This window comes from Papaver somniferum, chromosome 9 (genome assembly GCF_003573695.1).
Source record: "Papaver somniferum cultivar HN1 chromosome 9, ASM357369v1, whole genome shotgun sequence".
NCBI lineage: Eukaryota > Viridiplantae > Streptophyta > Magnoliopsida > Ranunculales > Papaveraceae > Papaver > Papaver somniferum.
This window is the reverse complement of record NC_039366.1, coordinates 23797045-23816450: the sequence shown is the minus strand read 5'-3', so window position 1 is coordinate 23816450 and position 19406 is coordinate 23797045. Positions and strand designations below refer to the sequence as shown.

At 35.3% G+C, this 19406-nt stretch overlaps 1 protein-coding gene across 1 annotated transcript; it reads right to left on the bottom strand.

The window, feature by feature from the left end:
* Positions 1-839: 839 nt before the first annotated feature.
* On the bottom strand, positions 840-3663 carry LOC113311592. Its single transcript, XM_026560413.1, has 2 exons — positions 1662-3663; positions 840-891 (listed from the first exon to the last, which is right to left on the bottom strand). Exon 1 carries the CDS (start codon positions 3661-3663, stop codon positions 2284-2286), a length of 1380 nt encoding a protein of 459 aa, XP_026416198.1. The 3' UTR covers positions 840-891; positions 1662-2283.
* Between the last annotated feature and the right edge of the window lie 15743 nt (positions 3664-19406).

Genomic DNA, 19406 nt, shown 5'->3' with positions numbered 1-19406 from the left:
AACAGGTGTATCCCTAGCTTAGTTGCTTATCTGGAGGGGTCTGCGGTTGTAGTTCAGTACCAAATTTCACAATCAAAATTACAGATACTTATATTTCAAAAAAATAACTACTGATTCATAAACAAAAATTCCATAGTATAATACTTTGAATCCAAACCCCAGTTTGATCCAAAGTAACATTAAAAAATATAGAATTACTGAGCAATACTTCGTATATTAAAGATTTTAAAGTGTTATACTGATGCATAGTTAGATTCAGATGATCTTACGTTTTTGTCACTATTCCATTTAAGACCATATGAAAACAAATTAGATGTTAATGTGTTTTAATTGAATGTTTCATTACATTAAAAACTACACACCCCCATAAAAAAAAAGAGCGCATTTCAAGAGATGTAATTTTATCATCTATCAATTTGACTTTTAACCGTTAGGTAATTAACGATCCAAATTAAGAAATCTGAGAGACCCATAAGATACATCTTTTAATGTTGGGCTTGGTGCAGATTTGGGGTCGGTCATGTTCAGAACAGCAACATTTTCAAGAAAAATTGGTACAATGGAGCAAAGTTCAGGAGGAGCTCACAATTGGCATCTTCCGCGGTTGATATACATGAAGACTAGGAAGATTGAATCAGATGACTGACCTGCACTTGGATCTAGCAAAAGATTGATTCACTTGCATTAAACAACTCAAGCTTCAGTAACAAACTTCACATTTGCAGTGTACAATAATTAGCTCAACATTCATTTATATTATTTTAAGAAACAAACAAAGTATTTATATGTTATTATCTTTGCAGTACTACGAAACATCCCAGCTGTCCTACTAAACATCCCAGCTATACATGAAATGGCAAATGAACAGCACGTTGATTGATATATGATCAACTGCAAAGCAACATTCATTCAATTTGCGTTAGAATTATACGAAAAACCAAAAATCTAACAAAAAATTCTGGTCGTAGCCGTGGCTCAAACAATAAATGATCAGACCATGGAAATCAGTTAAATACCATGATCAAAGTTTCGCCCAATAGCTACGAATCACATGTCAAGCTGTAGATGAAATTTTACACTAGTAGCATCCATAAAAACTGTTTAATCATCAGCATTTAATAAGTGCGCATCACAAGGAGAGAATTTATTTAGACAGCACTTTTGAAAATGTCACCAATCATATTTTAAACTATTTCAAGACCGAGATTAACCATTAGACTGCACCTTATGTTACTGCTTTATCCAAGCAGATGCCAGACACTTGGATAAAGGTGTCACCTACAAATCTTCATCAATCTAAAGTTCACAATGTAACAAAATAAATATATATCAAAAGAGCAAGAGATTGTACATGAATCCAAAAAAAACAGTCTTTGAAGTGTTTACTAATTACATTCTACATACGTACATATCTCTATAAGCACAAGTATAACTTCACAAAATAACTGATAGATCCTGTCAGAGTAAAACTCTATTAAACTCCACAAAACACGAACCCTTTCAGACCTAGGTAAAAAGAGATGCTATACTGACATCATTGGTTTCATCCAAAATTCTAAAAGCCAACAAGGAAATCTCAAAAAATGCCTATTAGACAAGAAATCCAGTTATCATATCAAAAGAGAATACTTTTTGTCAAACTGGATAAAATCTGCACCAACCTGTTATTTTGTGGTTCATCCAATATCAACAAACTGTCAATGCTCTGGGATCGAGCTCCCAACAGCCGCGGAACTTGCCATACCTTCCTCCTGACAACATGAAAGTAGGCACTTGATGAGAGAATCTATACAATTCAATCCACGGAATAGCCGCAGTGGAATCAAGTCCCTCTGTTTCTTTAGCTTTGAATACCGTCTTAAAACCAGTAATTCTTTCCAAAACCGATACAATTATCCAATGAACATCAACCACTTCTACAATTTCAACAATGTCGTACTCACATTTCTTCAAGTCCGAGCACGTCAAGTCAGAGCGAAATTTACTATATAGCGCCCACACTTCCCCTGCCCTTGGAAGTATTGTGAATATGTTATTAGCAGTTGGTATCCCACTTAACTGATGAGAGAAAGAAATGGAATCACTAAAGACAACAGCTTCACTAGACGTGACCTTAAATGTTCCACAGCTTACTGGCATTTCCTTCTCAACCCATGGGATAATGCCTCTTGGTGGATCGCAAGATTTAAGCCACTTCACAGCCAGTTTAAAAACAGGAAATGATTCAACACTCACTATTTGAGCATAGTTTTTGGGCAACTTACCCAATTTGCAATACACAGCCTATATCTGGCCAGTCTTAAACTTTTCGCAGGATCGCTCTTCGTCAAAGTTGCACAATTCCGTGCCTAGCATTTCAAAAATCTTCAAAGAAGAAGGTGAGGAGGAGATACCCTCGTCCATGCTGCCAGGTATGATTTTCACAACTTCTGGACTCATTTCCTTAGCATCAACAGCAGCATTTTTCTCGCTATCTGAAACACTGGTAGCCTTGCTCTTATTCGGAGGTCGACCAGAAGCTTCTGCTGCTCGCTTTTCTTCATTGGGATTCTTATAGCCTCCATTTGACATCCTAGAAGACTTATTGCCACCTCGGGAACTCCCATCCAAGGTACTCTCTGCATCAGGATTTTTTCTCTTCTTCTGTAAGGATTTTTTCTCTCCTTCTATGGATACTAACGAACCGTCAATATTACAATCAACAGTTTCAGCTTCCACTTTAATGACCCCAGACACTTCTTCAAGGTTACTGGGAAGGGAACAAGTATCAAGTTCAAAATAACCTTCAGGGACGTCTTTTCGTTCTTTACCGTTTGTTCTAAATGAGGGAACCCTATGAGAGAACCTTAACATTTCATTGGATGGTATCTGAAAGGAAGCCATGCCATTGTTATTGGTTGGCTTGAAAAGGCATACAAAACCTTTTAGCTTAACCAAATGGGAAACTAAAACACCTGATTTTTTAGTGTAATCTGATAGGACTATAACATATTCATACTCGTACTTTCTGTGATTGTCCGGATCAGAGCTCCATTTAATGTTCCAGTTCTTGTAGAGGGCCCAAGTTTCCCCTTTCCGGGGATAGATGCTGCAAGTCTCATTAGCATTTTTTTTCCTGAAAATCATATGGGAGAATGAACTCATAGCTGTAATTGTATCAGTTTTCTGAGTCTTCTCGTATTTGAACTTCCCACAAGCAACAGGTAACCCACTTCTCTTCCAAGCAGTCTCATTGATATCCTCAGCAATAAACTCTAACCATGTAGCATCCACCTTGAAAGGTGAATACACTTTGTTGATCTGAACATATTTTCTGGGCATAAGATCTAAATTGTCAAAAACGACCCACTTCTGATCAACTACGAAGCATTCTTCACTCTTATTCTTGTCTAAGTTATAAAAATCTGGATCGGCAACTTTAAGGACCAGGGGTTCAGGTTCTTGTTTAGGAGTAGTAATGAATTGTGTGGAACCAGCAGAGGTAGCAACTTGCAAAGAATTGAGACGCAGAGCCGGGGAATCAGGTATAGTGTTGGTGACTACTTGACAACCTGAGAATACAGGCTTTGCTGGTGCAGGGCTAGAGAGTAGGCCAGTTGTTAGCGCACTTGTAATATTAGCAGGGGCAGCAGGGGCTGTACTTGCTGATAGAACAGGACCCATGGTGGTAATTGTTGATGCCAATCCAGTAGCCCTTCCTAGACGTGAGAACACAGGCTTTACAGTTGCAGGGCTAGAGAGTAGACCAGTCGCACTTGTTGTAGTAGCAGGGGCTGCACTTGCTGACAGAAGTGGATCCATGGTGGTGATTGTTGCCCTTCCTAAACGTGAGAACACAGGCTTTGCAGGTGCAGGGCTAGAGAGTAGGCCAGTCGTTCCTAAACGTGAGAAACAGACTTTGAAGGTGCAAGTGCCACCGATGCAGGAGAAGTCGCATGTGTAAAGCTAGCAGTGGTATTGGACAATGCTGAACCAGTTCCAAATGAAACTGTTGATTTCATAGTCGTGCTCAAGGGTGCAGAAGAAGAGGCGGCAGTTGAAGAAAATATGCTAGGAAAAGGAATAGCTGCAGATGTTATCGAAGCAGTAACAGTAGCTGCAGCAGTTGGATCTCCAGACGAGGGCATAGTAAAAGCTGATGCCGCATTTGACACAGCTGACACACCCAGGGCTGAAGAACCAATGCCTGCAGATTCTGCTGTTTTGCGAAACCCAAATGCAGGTGTACCTTTGGCAGACGCAGAAGTGACTCCAAAGCTAAGGATTGTAGTAGGTAAATTGTTCGATGGTGAGGAAGGTTGTTGAGATCCTCCTCCTGATGAACGATTTGTTGAAGGTCCAGCAGATAAACCAAATGCTGCTGTAGTTCCAGTGGAAGGGGTTACAAATGTAGAAGGGGATGCAGAAGAAGAAGAGAACGGGTTTGATTGAGTTTGTGATGAAGTAGTCATTAAGAGATTTGTGCCAATTACAGTTGTGTTGATTACAGAATTAGGGTTTTCGGAAGAAAAAAAAAAACTTGAAATTGGAAAGCGAATTAATGAAAATTGAAACCCTAAACTGATGATGAATAAGGATTGGATATCAACACATAATCAAGTAACCAAAGCATGAATAACAATCTACCACAGACTATTATTTATAGGAAACAGAACAAGGACTTACAACTAAACAGAATTCTATTTCTGAAACTACTAATAAGGAATCAGGAATCCTAATACAAGTTGGTGTTGGTATCCCACCAAATAACAAGGAAACTTGCAGATTAAATCTCTCTCCATGTATTCATCATGAACTGCTTCTGCAGGGGTTTAGCAGGGGTTTAGAGAAATTTTATAACCGCATGTTTGAAAAGGAAATACTAGAGAGGATTATCAAATAAGGTCACCGGTTAGTAATTTTGAAGACCCCATATCCAAAATATTTCCGCAATGATAAATTACCCCTATTTAAATTTGTTTTATAAATATATATATATATTTTTTTTTTTTTTGAAGCATTTTTGTTTTATACTTCGTGTGGAAACCAGATCAGATTAAGTGTTATTTTTGGTGGGAAGCAAAAATAGAGAAAAATAATAAATAACTTTGAGATTTCGTTGAAAATCATAGATTTTGATATTCAATGAGCCAAAATGAGGGAAAATATTTTGATCTAGCAGTGCTAGATCATAAAGTATCTAACAGCATCTCTACCGTTTATTTAGTTAGATATGACATCATTAAACCCGAGAATTTAACCATGATTATCGGAATGTTTTCACTATTTTTTGTCCCATGATATTCAAATCTACTGTAATTTCTTATGGAACATTATCACTTCCAGTTACATGTTCGTTAATGTATCATACTCCCCGGCATATCTTTTGAGATATATCATACCGCCCATATATCTCTTGCACTTAATTTGCTGGACGTTGTCGAAATTCTGGACTCAAAAGATAAATGAAAAGCAATTATAAGAATCATTGAAGAACTAGTATTGGATTCCAAGCAACGATGCACCTTTTTAAAAACTTGGTTGAGATTTTTACATTTATAAGCGCACTCTAATCCAATTGGGAAGTCCAATAAATAAACTCTCTAGTTGGAATTCATATCACAAAGATTCCATGTTGCTCGATATCTTAGTGAGATTCAAATCTATATAAAGTTAAAAGGTTCCGGCTCTAGCTTTTTTGAAGCTTTCTGTTCTTGTTATTAATGGAGAGATATAAATATTAATTAACAACAATGATGATCTGTTTCACTTGTTATTAATGGGAGAGATATAAATATTTTCTTGAAATATCTGCTCACACACAATGATTATAGTTAGAGATGAAAATAGTTTTGTAGAAATTAACCAGCAGGCAGAGAGTATTTCAAAAGAGTCTCAAAAAAAAACACGAAATATATATTGTCCGGTTACCTTGAATGGAGAAGATAACTGTGGTTACCTTTCTGTTAGCTGATGTCATATCTAACTAAATAGACGGTAGAGATGCTGATAGATACTTTATGATCTAGCACTGCTAGATCAAAATACTTCCCCAAAATGAGTGATCCTACTGAAAAATTTGAGGTGGGTAAATCTTTATATGATAGAGAAACCAGATTTTACATACCTCATTATGGAAATCCTGGGATGGATGATCTGGAGAAATAAACCGAAAAACTAAAAAATCAACGGTTCAAAATAAAGGTATACCTCTAACTTAGCTCCAATATCCTTTTTATTTATCAAAATTAGCTAAAGTAGTGAAAAGATTCAATTTTTAACCTTGTAGGCTAGTTTATGGTTGGGTTACCCCTTCGTTCCCCAACCGTAAGTCGCTTTTACGGTTAGGTTATGACGAACTCTGAACTATAACTGGAATGGAATTGGGAAAACTTAATCGTAAATATATATAATGGTTGGGTTTTTGGTATTTTGAATCCAAATTACATGTATGAGTTTATTTAATATTATTTATTACACTAGCCACGGTTGGGTATTCTAAAAAAAAACTAACAGTAGATGAATTTACGGATAGGCATACATTATGGTGGGTTTGATGTTATAAAGACCTAGCCGTAAGTGTAGTTTTGATGTGTTTATTTTGACTAATGTTGTGATATTTTGATTGATGGATCATGCTTGAACCTCAACTAATGGATGATCGACCTGAAGAAAATAATGATCTAAATGAAGATATTATCCATCACTATTTGCATAACTTGGTAGGTTTTTTTTAATAATGAAAAGATATGTTATCCAATCCTGTGGACCAAATTGCTAAAAGAAAAAAAAATCTAAATTTTGTTTCCAAGTGTAGATATTGGAATTCAAAGACGGTGCAAAGTAGTGTGATAGAGTGCATGGCAAGTTAATTATGTATGTGGTAGTTTGTAATAGTCAAGTGAATGACCACCACTTTCAAATGGTTTGCCAATATAATGGAAAGCATAAAAGTCATGCGGAAAATGGTACCGTGTACGTATAAAATAAAAACGAGGAGGAAGAATACTACTTTCCCTAAGAAGATCGGATGCACTTTCAAGCTTTAATTCAAGATGAACATCAAAAAAATGTGGTTCCTGAGAAAGTTGTATGTGGTCGTCATAACCATCCAATACCAGAGACTTTGCTAATACATCCTTATGCAGCATGGCTAGCTGAAGAAGAAAAGGTTATCGTAAATTTTATGACCCAAAAAAGTATGAAACTTATTGATATCCTCGGTCACTTAAAGCAATAGAAACCCAAAAAAAAGTTTTACTTTACCTACCATCTACAACGCAAAAGCAAAACTGGACAGTGAGCAACGGGAAAAATGGGAACAAATGTAACAATTAATGTATTCGTGGGGTGGGGGTGCTTAATTACTCGGTTTTCCATGATGAATATGGGGATAAACAAATAAAGAATCTTTCATTGGCTCATCTGGAGTTTATAAAGTTGTCTTCGTGCTCCCACCAAGAGCTTAAAATGGATTGCACGTAGAAAACAAACAAGTATGATCTTCCGGTCTGCAATTCTTCTTGTTAGAGCATTGCTTGGTCTAAATCACAAGTGTTGGTATCTCAAGCTTGTTGTTAAATTTGGTTGTCAAAACTATATCTTGATTTCTAGTCTACATTTAGTCAGGTCTCAGATTAGGATAGAAGTGTGTAGCTGAGATTCGGATATCAATGTGTTATACCGTTTGAAGGAGAAGATCAACAGTAGCTTTGGAGAACTTCAACATCAAAAGGTAAGTGAAGACTGAACCACCTATTTCTCAAGTTTTCACATGTCTATCCTTGAGACATTGTCGCATGACTAAATTAGACTGTACATGCATAACATAAATTTTGAGTCAACTTTATCTTAAATATTGTTCTTGAAATATGACTACTTATGCTTAAGAACTTTCGTCCATACTTGATTAATTTGGTTTAGAACAATTTATTGTTCATGACTTAAATTATGATTCAAGATTTAATCATTTGAAAATAGCATGGAACAGTGATATGTGTCATTGATTTTATTCAGGAATGTTTTGAATTGATTATTAGAGAGAGATAAAACTATTGTTAATCTGGATACATGATATTATACATACAAGTTCACATACTGAGAGAACTGTCATAAGTCTGGAGCCGCAATACATGTACCCAGTACACGTACCGGTGTAGCTATAGTTCGACAAAGACTTTGTTGTGCGCATACCCAGTATCCATATCACAAAAAGTCAGTGAATCGTGAACCAGGAACGGTACGCATACCCAGTATGCAAACATCTGTTGGTTTTGATACCGAAAACGGTACGCATACCCGGTATGCAAACCATAAAAGACTGTCAGTTTCTGACCCCATTCTTTGTCTTAAGGGTATCCATACCCGGTACATGTACCATGACATAGACATTCACGAACAGGTACAATACACGTACCAGGTACACGTACTTACCCGGTTGAATATTTTTATGTGCATCAAAATTATTTCTATGAGATAATCGGCATTTCATCAACTATCTAAAAACACTATCTATACTTTTTTTTATCATATGTGTGATTCATGAGAAGTCTTAAAGTGTTATATGAAAATGATTAAGTATATGGTTCAATTGGATAGTTTCGGTTAACCTACATGAACAGGTCATTATACACGATTCGGTTATGGTCCATCCTAACCAGAGTGAATATTCTACTATGATAATCTCAAGTCAAGTTTTTCATCTAACGATGATTATTGATTGCTTGGTTTCAAATCTATCTTAGCTTAAACCTAAAGCAACCCTGATCTTGAATGTGAATACAAGGAGAACCTCAAACAACTAGGATTTTTAAATCTCTAACACTATTCTTGTATGTCGTAGTTATAAACTAGAGTCGTCCTCTCTTTCAAACCCTTCTAAGGTTTATCGACTAAAAAGACTTCACTTAGGGATTCGTGAAGCCAGGTCCAAATATCTTTATCTTGATAGTTCGAGTATCCTGATTTTATTTTGATTGATGAGTTGCTGACTCAAACAAGATAGATAGAAATCACAAATTTTATTCGTCTTATACTTTGTGATTCCACAAGTTTCGACTTGTGAGGTGAATAATAATCTAGGTTGCTCTTCGGGAGTCATAAGACCGTATTTTGAGGTTTTCTAGACTTTGTCTATTGCAATAGATTACCTTACCTTGATCTTTGATCAGAACAGAAATCATAAATAGGCTTATCTGTGGGAGGAAGATTGGTTTAAAGTATTCAATTGAGTTAAAGCAACTCTTAGGCTATAAAGGACGTCAGCTAAGGGAATCAATTACGCGGAGTCCTGCTAGGATTCAAGAGGCGTAAGGAGCGCATCTGTAACTAAATTGCTATGACGGTTTAATTCTGTCTCAACTACATTCCAATCTGAAGTTCTGATAGTAGGCTATTATAGAGTTTGGTGTTCAAGTCTGGACTAGGTCCTGGGGTTTTTCTACATTTGCGCTTTCCTCGTTAACAAAATCTATGGTGTCTGTGTTATTTATTTTTCCGCATTATATTGTTTATCTTTATAATTGAAACATCAAAGGTTGTACGTTAATCAATCAAAGTAGATACATCCATCCTTGTTCGTTGGATACGACTTGAATGATTCTTGTATATTGATCTTTGGAATCGTCCAAGTACTCTCACACATATTAAGGTTCACGGACTTGGTCGTGTAAACATTATAATTGTGAGAGAAAGAGATATAATCTCTTCGTATAATTCCTTGATTAAGACTCATTAAGTTGAACTCTAGGAATTGCATTCGAGTTTAGTCCATACAGGTTGCTTAAGAAATAGTTGGTGGTGTATTTTGGTACTTCTTCTTAGGCAACAACATGTCTTTGCCTTTAGGAATATGTTTGCTTTTTCGGTGACGGTTTCTTCCTCGACTTATTTTCCCTCGCTTTAGGTTTAGGTGAACTTTCAGGTGAAGCACCAATAATTTTTGTTCCTTTGCCTTCAATAATAAAATCTTCTTCTTATGATTCTCGTTCATCATCATATTCTTCCTCAGAAGGTGTTTCCCTGATCACAAGTGCACTTTTGCTCATAACTCAAAAATCAAATTATTCCCATTCAATTTATAGATTTTGTTTCATGTATTCCAAAAATTATCTTCCTCTTGAGGTACTTTCTTTCACCAAATCCTTCTTGTTCATATCATTTTTGTTCAAATCTTTATCATCTTCCCCAAATGAACATCATGGCAAGGGTACACACGTTCTCAGTAGGCTATTGTTCTTGGGTTTTGCCCCATTGCAACATAAAGCAATAAAAATGATTGAATTAAGATAAGTAATTTCAAAAAAAATTATGCACAAACAAATTAATAAGTATAATTGCGGTTAGGTTTATGAAGAAGAACAATAAACTGTAAAACAATTATGAAAGGTACGATAAACACGAACCAAACCATAAAGGCACTAACGAAAATTTTAGGTTTCAGGACCTTTTACGGTTTGGTTGAAACCAAACGTAAACAAATTACGATTGACTACAAAACATGAACCAAACTGTAAAAGCACTTGGATAAGTTCCAAGATTGTTTACGGTTTGGAGGACTAATAAGAAACCCAAACATAATAAACATCGATCGATTGGTTTTAAAACTATAAACCTAGCCGTAATATCTCATATAGACAATTGGATACATATTAAGATTAAATTTTGAGCATAAATCTAAATTATTATTAAACATGATTGGAAATCATTAAAGATGGAATCTTTAACTATATCTAGTACGTACCATAACAAAAAATCATATATGGGTTTGATGCAGGGATTGAGATAACCAAGGGTTTAGAAGAACGCATTAAACTCATATGTACCGACACGAATTCATGCCCAGTATATACTCTAAGAAAGTTTGAAAGAAATATTTTCTTCATAATCAGTATGTACACAAAATTCACTAGGTTTTATTATAAGATTATTACCAAAAGATGATTGATCATGGAGTTAACAATCCATATTTTACGCATCATGATGCTCCCCGCATACCAAATCAAAACTACTCATTAAAAATGGTGCATATTGTTAGAGAATTTCTCGGTTGAACCCACTAGCTTTGGTATGTCAAGTTAGTTGTCAATTTTAGTTGTCAAAATACATTCTTGACTTAGTATACCAAAGATAGTTTCGGATTAGATTAGGTCTAAGAAGAACTACTCTTAAGGATGAAGACTGAAGATTACAAGAAGACATCAACAAGGATTTCATCAACAAAGGTATGTGGTAATTGATTTCATTTGGATTCTCGTTCAATTCTACCTTTCTAATCTATCGAAACAAATTCTCACTCTATGGAACAATTCCTATGACGGTTAATGTACATTTATGTATCTATACTCGAGGTTATTTGAGCCACGACTCTTGTGTCAATAACCTTTATCCCTGGAAAGGTTCTCATGTTATATTGAATGAGCTTACGAATTCAATGAGCTAGGAATCACTCAATTCCGAGTTATAACGATGAAGTTATGAGTGATTTATTAAAGTAACAGTTTTAAGTGTTGCTGAAACTGTTACAGTTCGTTAGTAGGAAACTATCCATGGACTGTTTGTAACGGTTCACAGACTTGAGCCCAATTATGTGACTAGAAGCCATTTTTGGTCATGTAATTGATGTTTCCTTATCTAGGAAAGATAGCTATTACTCCAAACATATTTGATTACCATATTAAAGTGTTTGTGATTCCTTCCTAAGTTAAAATGTGATTTACTCACATAAATACAATATTTGCTAATTAATTATTTATTTAATTATTTTGGCAAGAGTTGTAACTTAGGAAAGACTCCCAAAATTAGGAGAGTCTTGAAAAAAGAAAATAGCTTTGCGTAGCTTCCAAGTTATTGTTCACTATAAATAAAGGGCTCATGAGTGCTACACGTTTTTATCCCCTTTGGAAAATTGGTATAAGATTCATACGGTTGTTTTCCATGTCTCCCGTTCTTCGTGAACAAAAGTGAGATGAAAGTCTTTGTATTGGGGATCACAGAGCCGAGTTGGATTAATCTTCGTGATTGATTATACAACTTGGAATATAGGTTTTTCACCTCTTGTCTATTCTAATGTTTTCTCTTCTGATATAAAATCATTCAAGAGTTGTTGATCATAAACCCTAGGTTTTGGTAGATTTCAGTTTTCGATTGTATACCAACACTTGTTAGTTGAAATCGGAAGCTAAAAAGAAAACTTCGATTAAGGTATCTCCTAAAAATCCTTAAGAAGTTTTAAACAAGATATCTCTAGATTTATTCTAGTTGTTCTTGTTGTAGAATTATTAGGGTTTTCTTAACTTGGATATTGATCTTTCGAATCGCCCAAGTTCACTCACGAAAATCAGGTTCACGGGCTCCCTGTGTGTACGCATACTGATTGTAAGTTAAAACCCTAATCTACAAGTTTGTTTCGGTATCTCTACTTTTATCTGGTAGTTGTTCGAAACAAACACAAGATTTCCAAAACCTTGGTTCACATCTAAAGGGAAGTAAAACCGGTGTTTTGTGCAAACAAAAGATCGAATCGTATCAATCGTGTTGTTGCATCTTCTAAAGAGAGCCTTGGGTTCTGCTAGAAGATTTACGAGAAGAATTCCTAAAGACAATCGGTGTTGTGCTAGGAGTTCTATAAGTGCTTGAATACAGCTGGAACAGGTATTACATCTAGTCCGAATAGGTAGTAGGAAATTGGTGTAACAACTTTTAATCAGTGTGTGTTTATTGTGGACTAGATCCCGGGGTTTTTTTGCATTTGCGGTTTCCTCGTTAACAAATTTTCTGGTGTCTGTGTTATTTCTTTTCCGCATTATATTTGTTTATATAATTGAAATATCACAGGTTATGCGTAAGTTCAATCAATTTTGAATCGGACCTTTGGGTTGTTAATTAAATTGATTGACACTTGGATATTGGTTTTTGATACCATCCAAGTTATTTCTTATATTCAATCGGGCTCGCAAATTCCTATGTTTGTTTGATTGTGGATTGAATTGAGAAATTGAGATATAACTCTTTGATATACTTTTCTCAAGATTGAGTCTGACTGTCTAGTTGATTTTCTTGAAAGTATATTGGAGTTAGTCCATACAGATTGCCAAACGAATTATTGGGTGTGGTTGTTAGACCCCCACTTTTCCAATTGGTGTTAGAACAGGCAAACACGCTAAGACCTCATAAGTATGTGTTTGTAGCAATCTGATTTTATGGACAGAAGTGCTATATCTATAAACGTACCGCCAGCCTTCGATGACACGAACTATTTACAGTGGAAAATTTCTATGCGTGCTTTTATTCAAGTGCGATTTTTTCAATCATGGGTTCGTATTGTTAATGGCTATAACTTTCCATTAGTTACAGTAGACGGTGTAACTGTTGCAAAGGATATTGGTGATTATGATGATCTTGAGATTCTTGCTGCAAAGCAAAATTCTGACGGATTAAATGCTATCATCCATGTCATTACCCAAGATCTTCAGCACCACGTGACTACGTGTAATAAGTCTAAAGATGCTTGAGATATCTTAAAAACCGTATTTGAAGGGAATGATGCAGAGAAAGAAGCAAGGCTTCAAAAGATAGCATCTGACTGGGAAAACCTTCGCATGTCTGATGATGAAACCTTTGATGACTTTAACCAAAGACTTTCTCAAATAGTTAACGCCTCATATTCATTAGGAAGAACTATTCCAGAGAAAGTTATTGTGTGCAAAATTCTCAGGTCCCTACCATCAAGATTCGAGTCTAAGAAACATGTCATTGAAGAAGCAAACGATCTTTGTATACTCTCCAGAAATAATATTGTTGGAAATTTAAAGATCTTTGATATTGTACATGCGTCTAGAAAAGAGGTGATTTCTCTTAAAGTTGCAAACAATTCTGAATCCTCTAAGGATAAATCTGGTTCGTCATATACTAAGGATGTTACTCCACAACAATTTAGAAAACTCTTGAGAGAGAGGAATTTTTTTTTCTAAAGTTACAACATCTACTAATGATGATTTTCAATGCCATAATTTTCGTGGTTTCAGGCACCTTTCTTCAGTATGTCCTAGATGGAACCGTAGACAATCGGCATATGCAGTAGCTTTTCCTACTCTTGATGATGAACCCGAATATTATCACCAAGAGTACGCAGGCGAGGTTTCATTAGCTTCTGGAAAAATTCTTTGGGATACTGATTTTGATTCTGATGAAGAAGTGTTCCATGTAGATCCAGTTGCTAATAAGCTTCTTAAGGAATGTCATCAGAAACTCTCGGAAGCTGAAAGCACCATTTTCAGTGAGAAAGTTAAATATGACAGACTTCATAGTCGGAATAAAGACTTGCAAAACCAACTTGATTCTATTGGTGCAAGAGATTATCTCAACGAAATACGAAATCTTAAAGAAGAAATTGCCGGAAGTCGAGATCGGAAAATTATTCTTCAAGCAAAGCTAGATAACTTGGAGAACATTGAGATGAACTTGTTATTTGATTCGAAACGAGAAGATCTCAAAGTTCAATGTGAATCATCCAAGAATGATCTAGTTATTGCGCTTGAAAAGGTCAAAAGGTTGGAAGAAGAAAACTCGAGCTTAAAAGAGAGTTTGTCTAGAAATAGCAGCTCAGATAAATTAACCTCAATATTGGGAGCATGTAGAATTCATCGTGATACACGAAGATTTGGCTATAAAGGAATAGACGCTCCTGGTATTTGCAAAGAGGTAAAATTTGTCAGAGCTAAAGATTCTTCTCAACCAAAACCTTCCACGGTTGACAAAAATGAAGTATCTCTACCAATTGCCGAAAAGAGGAAATTCTGTCAAGCTCCAAAGCGAGCACATATACATTCAGGTAATAGTAAACATAACGTTTCCCATTCTACTAAACAATGTTTTTATTGTGGAAAACCAGGTCACTTGCAAAGGAATTGCAGATATCTTAAACGAGATAAAACCATATATGATTCTGTTAAGATGACAAGATCTGATGTTCCAAACTGGAGAAAAACTGAGTCTCATAATTTCAGTTCTTCTAGTATTCCCTCAAAGAAGTTTCATAATTATATTGGGGAGAAAAAGAAATACGTTGCTTCAAAAGCTACTCAGAAATGGGTACAAAAAAAAATCAATAAAGCAACGAGTACAATTAAGAAGGATCTCCCAGACAAGAGTTCAACAAGGGATAACATCTTAAAAAGGTATGGAACAATTATTTAAAGTTTCAAGGAAGTTGTTAAATTCCTAGAGTCCATGCATGATTTTGTTTCGAATACCTGTGGTGAGCAAGATTTTGTTCACCTCAACACAACCTAATTGTGTTGGAAGTGCATCCTCACCAAGAAGCCTTTGTAAATACGGTGAGGATTGCAAAAGAATAGGGGCGCACATATTATGTAGGGTAATTTTTGAATATGTGGAACAATTTATTATTTGGAGTTGAGTTTAACTCACTTACATATTTCTTGAAATGTATGTTGGTAAACTTTCTCTTTGGCCAAGTTCATCTTTACTAGTGACGAAAGTCATATTAGTTTCAATTACTTGAAAATCGCGAAAAATAGTTTGTGAACAAAAACTATATAGTGTCCTCTAAGAATGTTTCAATGATTGAAATGAGAGTTTAGAATATAACCTTGAAAGTATATAAACATTGTGTGATAACTCATACGTGTGTAAGTCCTTATTCATTGAACCAAAGTATGCGTACTTTGCTGCTCAGGAAAACCAGAACTGAAGTCCGCGTACCATTATGAGTACTGTCGGAAGTTCATATCCCGTGAATTTCTGCTGGAGTTTGTGAACTGGAAACAAACTTATTCCGGGTACTTAAGTCCGTGTACCAGTATGCGTACTTAAGTGGGTTAGTTTCTAAAAACGATTATTCGTTAACTTAAACTTATATAAACTAAGGAATGCATACTTGCAAACCGTGCCATAAAGTTCATGAATTAATTCGAGTGAATCAAATCATTTTTGCTTCGATTGTGTCTTATATACTTCTAGGAGATCTAAGCAATTGAACAACTCTCTAACTAGTTCTCTTGAGTCATTTGAACTAGTTATGGTTAAGATGATATGGCTAAATACTACACGTATGATTCTTAATTACCTAACTTGATTTGTGATTAAAATTCTTAAGCATAACAGGTTAGAAGCAATAATCAAAATCATTGGATGTTGGTTTTTATTGTAAAAAATTCTTTTTCATACTCATATGGTAACCATTCTTGGTGTATATCCTTATGAAAAAGGTTATTCTTCCTTCTGAGCATATCAATTCTTGTTTAAACAAGTTTGTATCTTAGAAAAGATGATCACAATACTTGATCTTCTTGATTACATATTGTGTATCGTTACCATGAGATAGTTTTATTTTTAGTAACACGATCTCATGAGAAACTTTCAATGATTGTACCTTAGCTCGTATCTCCTTGTGGGATTTCTAAAATCCAATTTATAAATCCTTCTCCCTAGAGAAAGGTCACTCTTGTTGTTTTTCGGGAATGGCATCTTATGGGGGAGTATTCTTAAATGAACTTGTGCTTAATTGTCATATCTTTGTAGGGAGAAGCGGGTTTGGAACATGAAGGGGTTACTTGTATCTTTATAAGCTCCTTGATGAATACACTAAGTTTCGACTATGTGCAATCATCAAAACAAAGTTGATATGTTCTCTCTTGGTCATGAAGTAATTTCTTTGAGAATTTCATTATGATCCCACAATTTTCGTACCTTTGCCAATTTATATTGACAAAAAGGGGGAGAATTATTGTGTAGTTCACACTACATATACATTTGATTTGCGGATCATTATGTAAGGGGGAATAGTTTTCATTATGAGATGAAGTATCGACTAAAGGGGAGTGATACATATCACTGTAGTATTATTGTCAAAGTTGTGATACAATTAAACTTTGATGATGTGTAATAATACTATGATGGATCTTCAACAATTAAAGGATGAACACACACATAGTTGAAGAACCAAAGAAATCAAGCATGTCATATTTTGGAGCTATAATACTTTTAACAAGTACAATCCATATGTAAAATGGTTTTGTCACTAAAATTGACAAAGGGGGAGATTGTTAGATCATTGCTCGGTTGAATCCACTAGCGTTGGTATGTCAAGTTAGTTGTCAATTTTAGTTTCCAAAATACATTCTTGACTTAGTATACTAAAGATAGTTTCGGACTAGATTAGGTCTAAGAAGAACTACTCTTAAGGATGAAGATTGAAGATTACAAGAAGACATCAACAAGGACTTCATCAACAAAGGTATGTGGTAATTGATTTCATTTGGATTATTTGTTCAATTCTACCTTTCTAATCTATCGAAACAAATGCTCACTCTATGGAACAATTCCTATGACAGTTAGTGCACATTTATGTATATATACTCGAGGTTATTTGAGCCACGACTCTTGTGTCAATAACCTTTATCCCTGGAAAGGTTCTAATATTATAGTGAATGATCTTACGAATTCGATGAGCCAAGAATCACTCAATTCCGAGTTATAACGATGAAGTTATGAGTGATTTGTTAAAGTAACAGTTCTAAGTGTTGCTGAAACTGTTACAGTTCGTTAGTAGGAAACTATCCATGGACTGTTTGTAACAGTGCACGGATTTGAGCCCAATTACGTGACTAGAAGCCATTTTTGGTCATGTAATTGATGTTTCCTTATCAAGGCAAGATAGCTATTACTCCAAACATATTTGATTACCATATTAAAGTGTTTGTGATTCCTTCCTAAGTTAAAATGTGATTTACTCACATAAATACAATATTTGCTAATTAATTATTTAATTATTTTGGCAAGAGTTGTAACTTAGGAAAGACTCCCAAAATTAGGAGAGTCTTGAAAAAAGAAAATAGCTTTGCGTAGCTTCCAAGTTATTGTTCACTATAAATAAAGGGCTCATGAGTGCTACACGTTTTTATCCCCTTTGGAAAATTGGTATAAGATTCATACGGTTGTTTTCCATGTCTCCCGTTCTTCGTGAACAAAAGTGAGATGAAAGTCTTTGTATTGGGGATCACAGAGCCGAGTTGGATTAATCTTTGTGATTGATTATACAACTTGTAATCTAGGTTTTTCACCTCTTGTCTATTCTAAGGTTTTCTCTTCTGATATAAAACCATTCAAGAGTTGTTGATCATAAACCCTAGGGTTTGATAGATTTCATTTTCCGATCGTATACCAACACTTGATAGTCGAAATCAGAAGCTAGAAAGAAAACTTCGATTAATGTATATATCTCTAGATTTATTCTAGTTGTTCTTGTTTTAGAACTATTAGGTTTTTCTTAACTTGGAAATTCATCATTGGAATCGCCCAAGTTCACTTACGAAAATCAAGTTCACGGACTCCTTGTGTGTACGCATACTGATTGAAAAAGCAGGGGTACAACAATCACACCGAATATTTCGATTAGCAATCTGTATGGACAAACTCCAATATACTTTCTAGAGAATCAACTAGACAGTCAGACTCAATCTAGATAAAAAGTATATCAAAGAGTTTATATCTCAATCTCTCGATTTGATCTTTATTCAAGAAAATAGAAATCTGCGAGTCTTTATCAAATACTAGAGAGATAACTTGGATGGTACCAAAGACCAATATCCAAGTGTCAATCAATAGAAATCAACAACCAAAAGGTCGGATATTCTAATTTATTGAAAAACGCACAACCTGTGACATTTCAATTATATAATAAAATATAATGCGGAAAAGAAATAACACAGACACCAGAATTTTGTTAACGAGGAAACCGCAAATGCAGAAAAACCTAGGGACCTAGTCCAGATTGAACACACACTGTATTAAGACGATACAGACACTAGCCTACTTCAAACTAACTTCGGTCTGGAATATAGTTGAACCCCAATCAATCTCACACTGATCCAAGATACAATTATGCTCTTACGTCTATGATCCCAGCAGGATGCTACGTACTTGATTCCCTTAGCTGATCTCACCCAAAACTAAGAGTTGTTATGACCCAAAGTCGAAGACTTTAATAAACAAATATGTATCACACAGAAAAGTCTATGATAATAGATAAATACGTCTCTCATGAATAAACCTACGAGTTTTGTTCCGTCTTTTGACAAATCAAGGTGAACATGAACCAATTGATAAGCCGGACTTATATTCCCGAAGAACAACGTAGCATTATCAAGCACCTCATAATAATCTTAATCGACGCAACGAAAAAAGATATTGCGGAATCGCAAACGATGAGACGAAGATGTTTGTGATTACTTTTTATCTTGCCTATCGGAGAACTCAATCTCAAGCCAATCCTTATGATTTTACTCGTACGATATTAACAACAAGATCAGATCACACAACTACGAGAAAGTAGTATCGGTCTGGCTTCACAATCCCAATGAAGTATTTAAGTCGTTAACATGGTTTAGAAGAAGAAACCAAAGGTT

Coding starts and splice junctions, on each gene's coding strand:
- LOC113311592 (XM_026560413.1), bottom strand. CDS start 3,663: ATGGGTCCTGTTCTATCAGCAAGTACAGCCCCTGCTGCCCCTGCTAAT.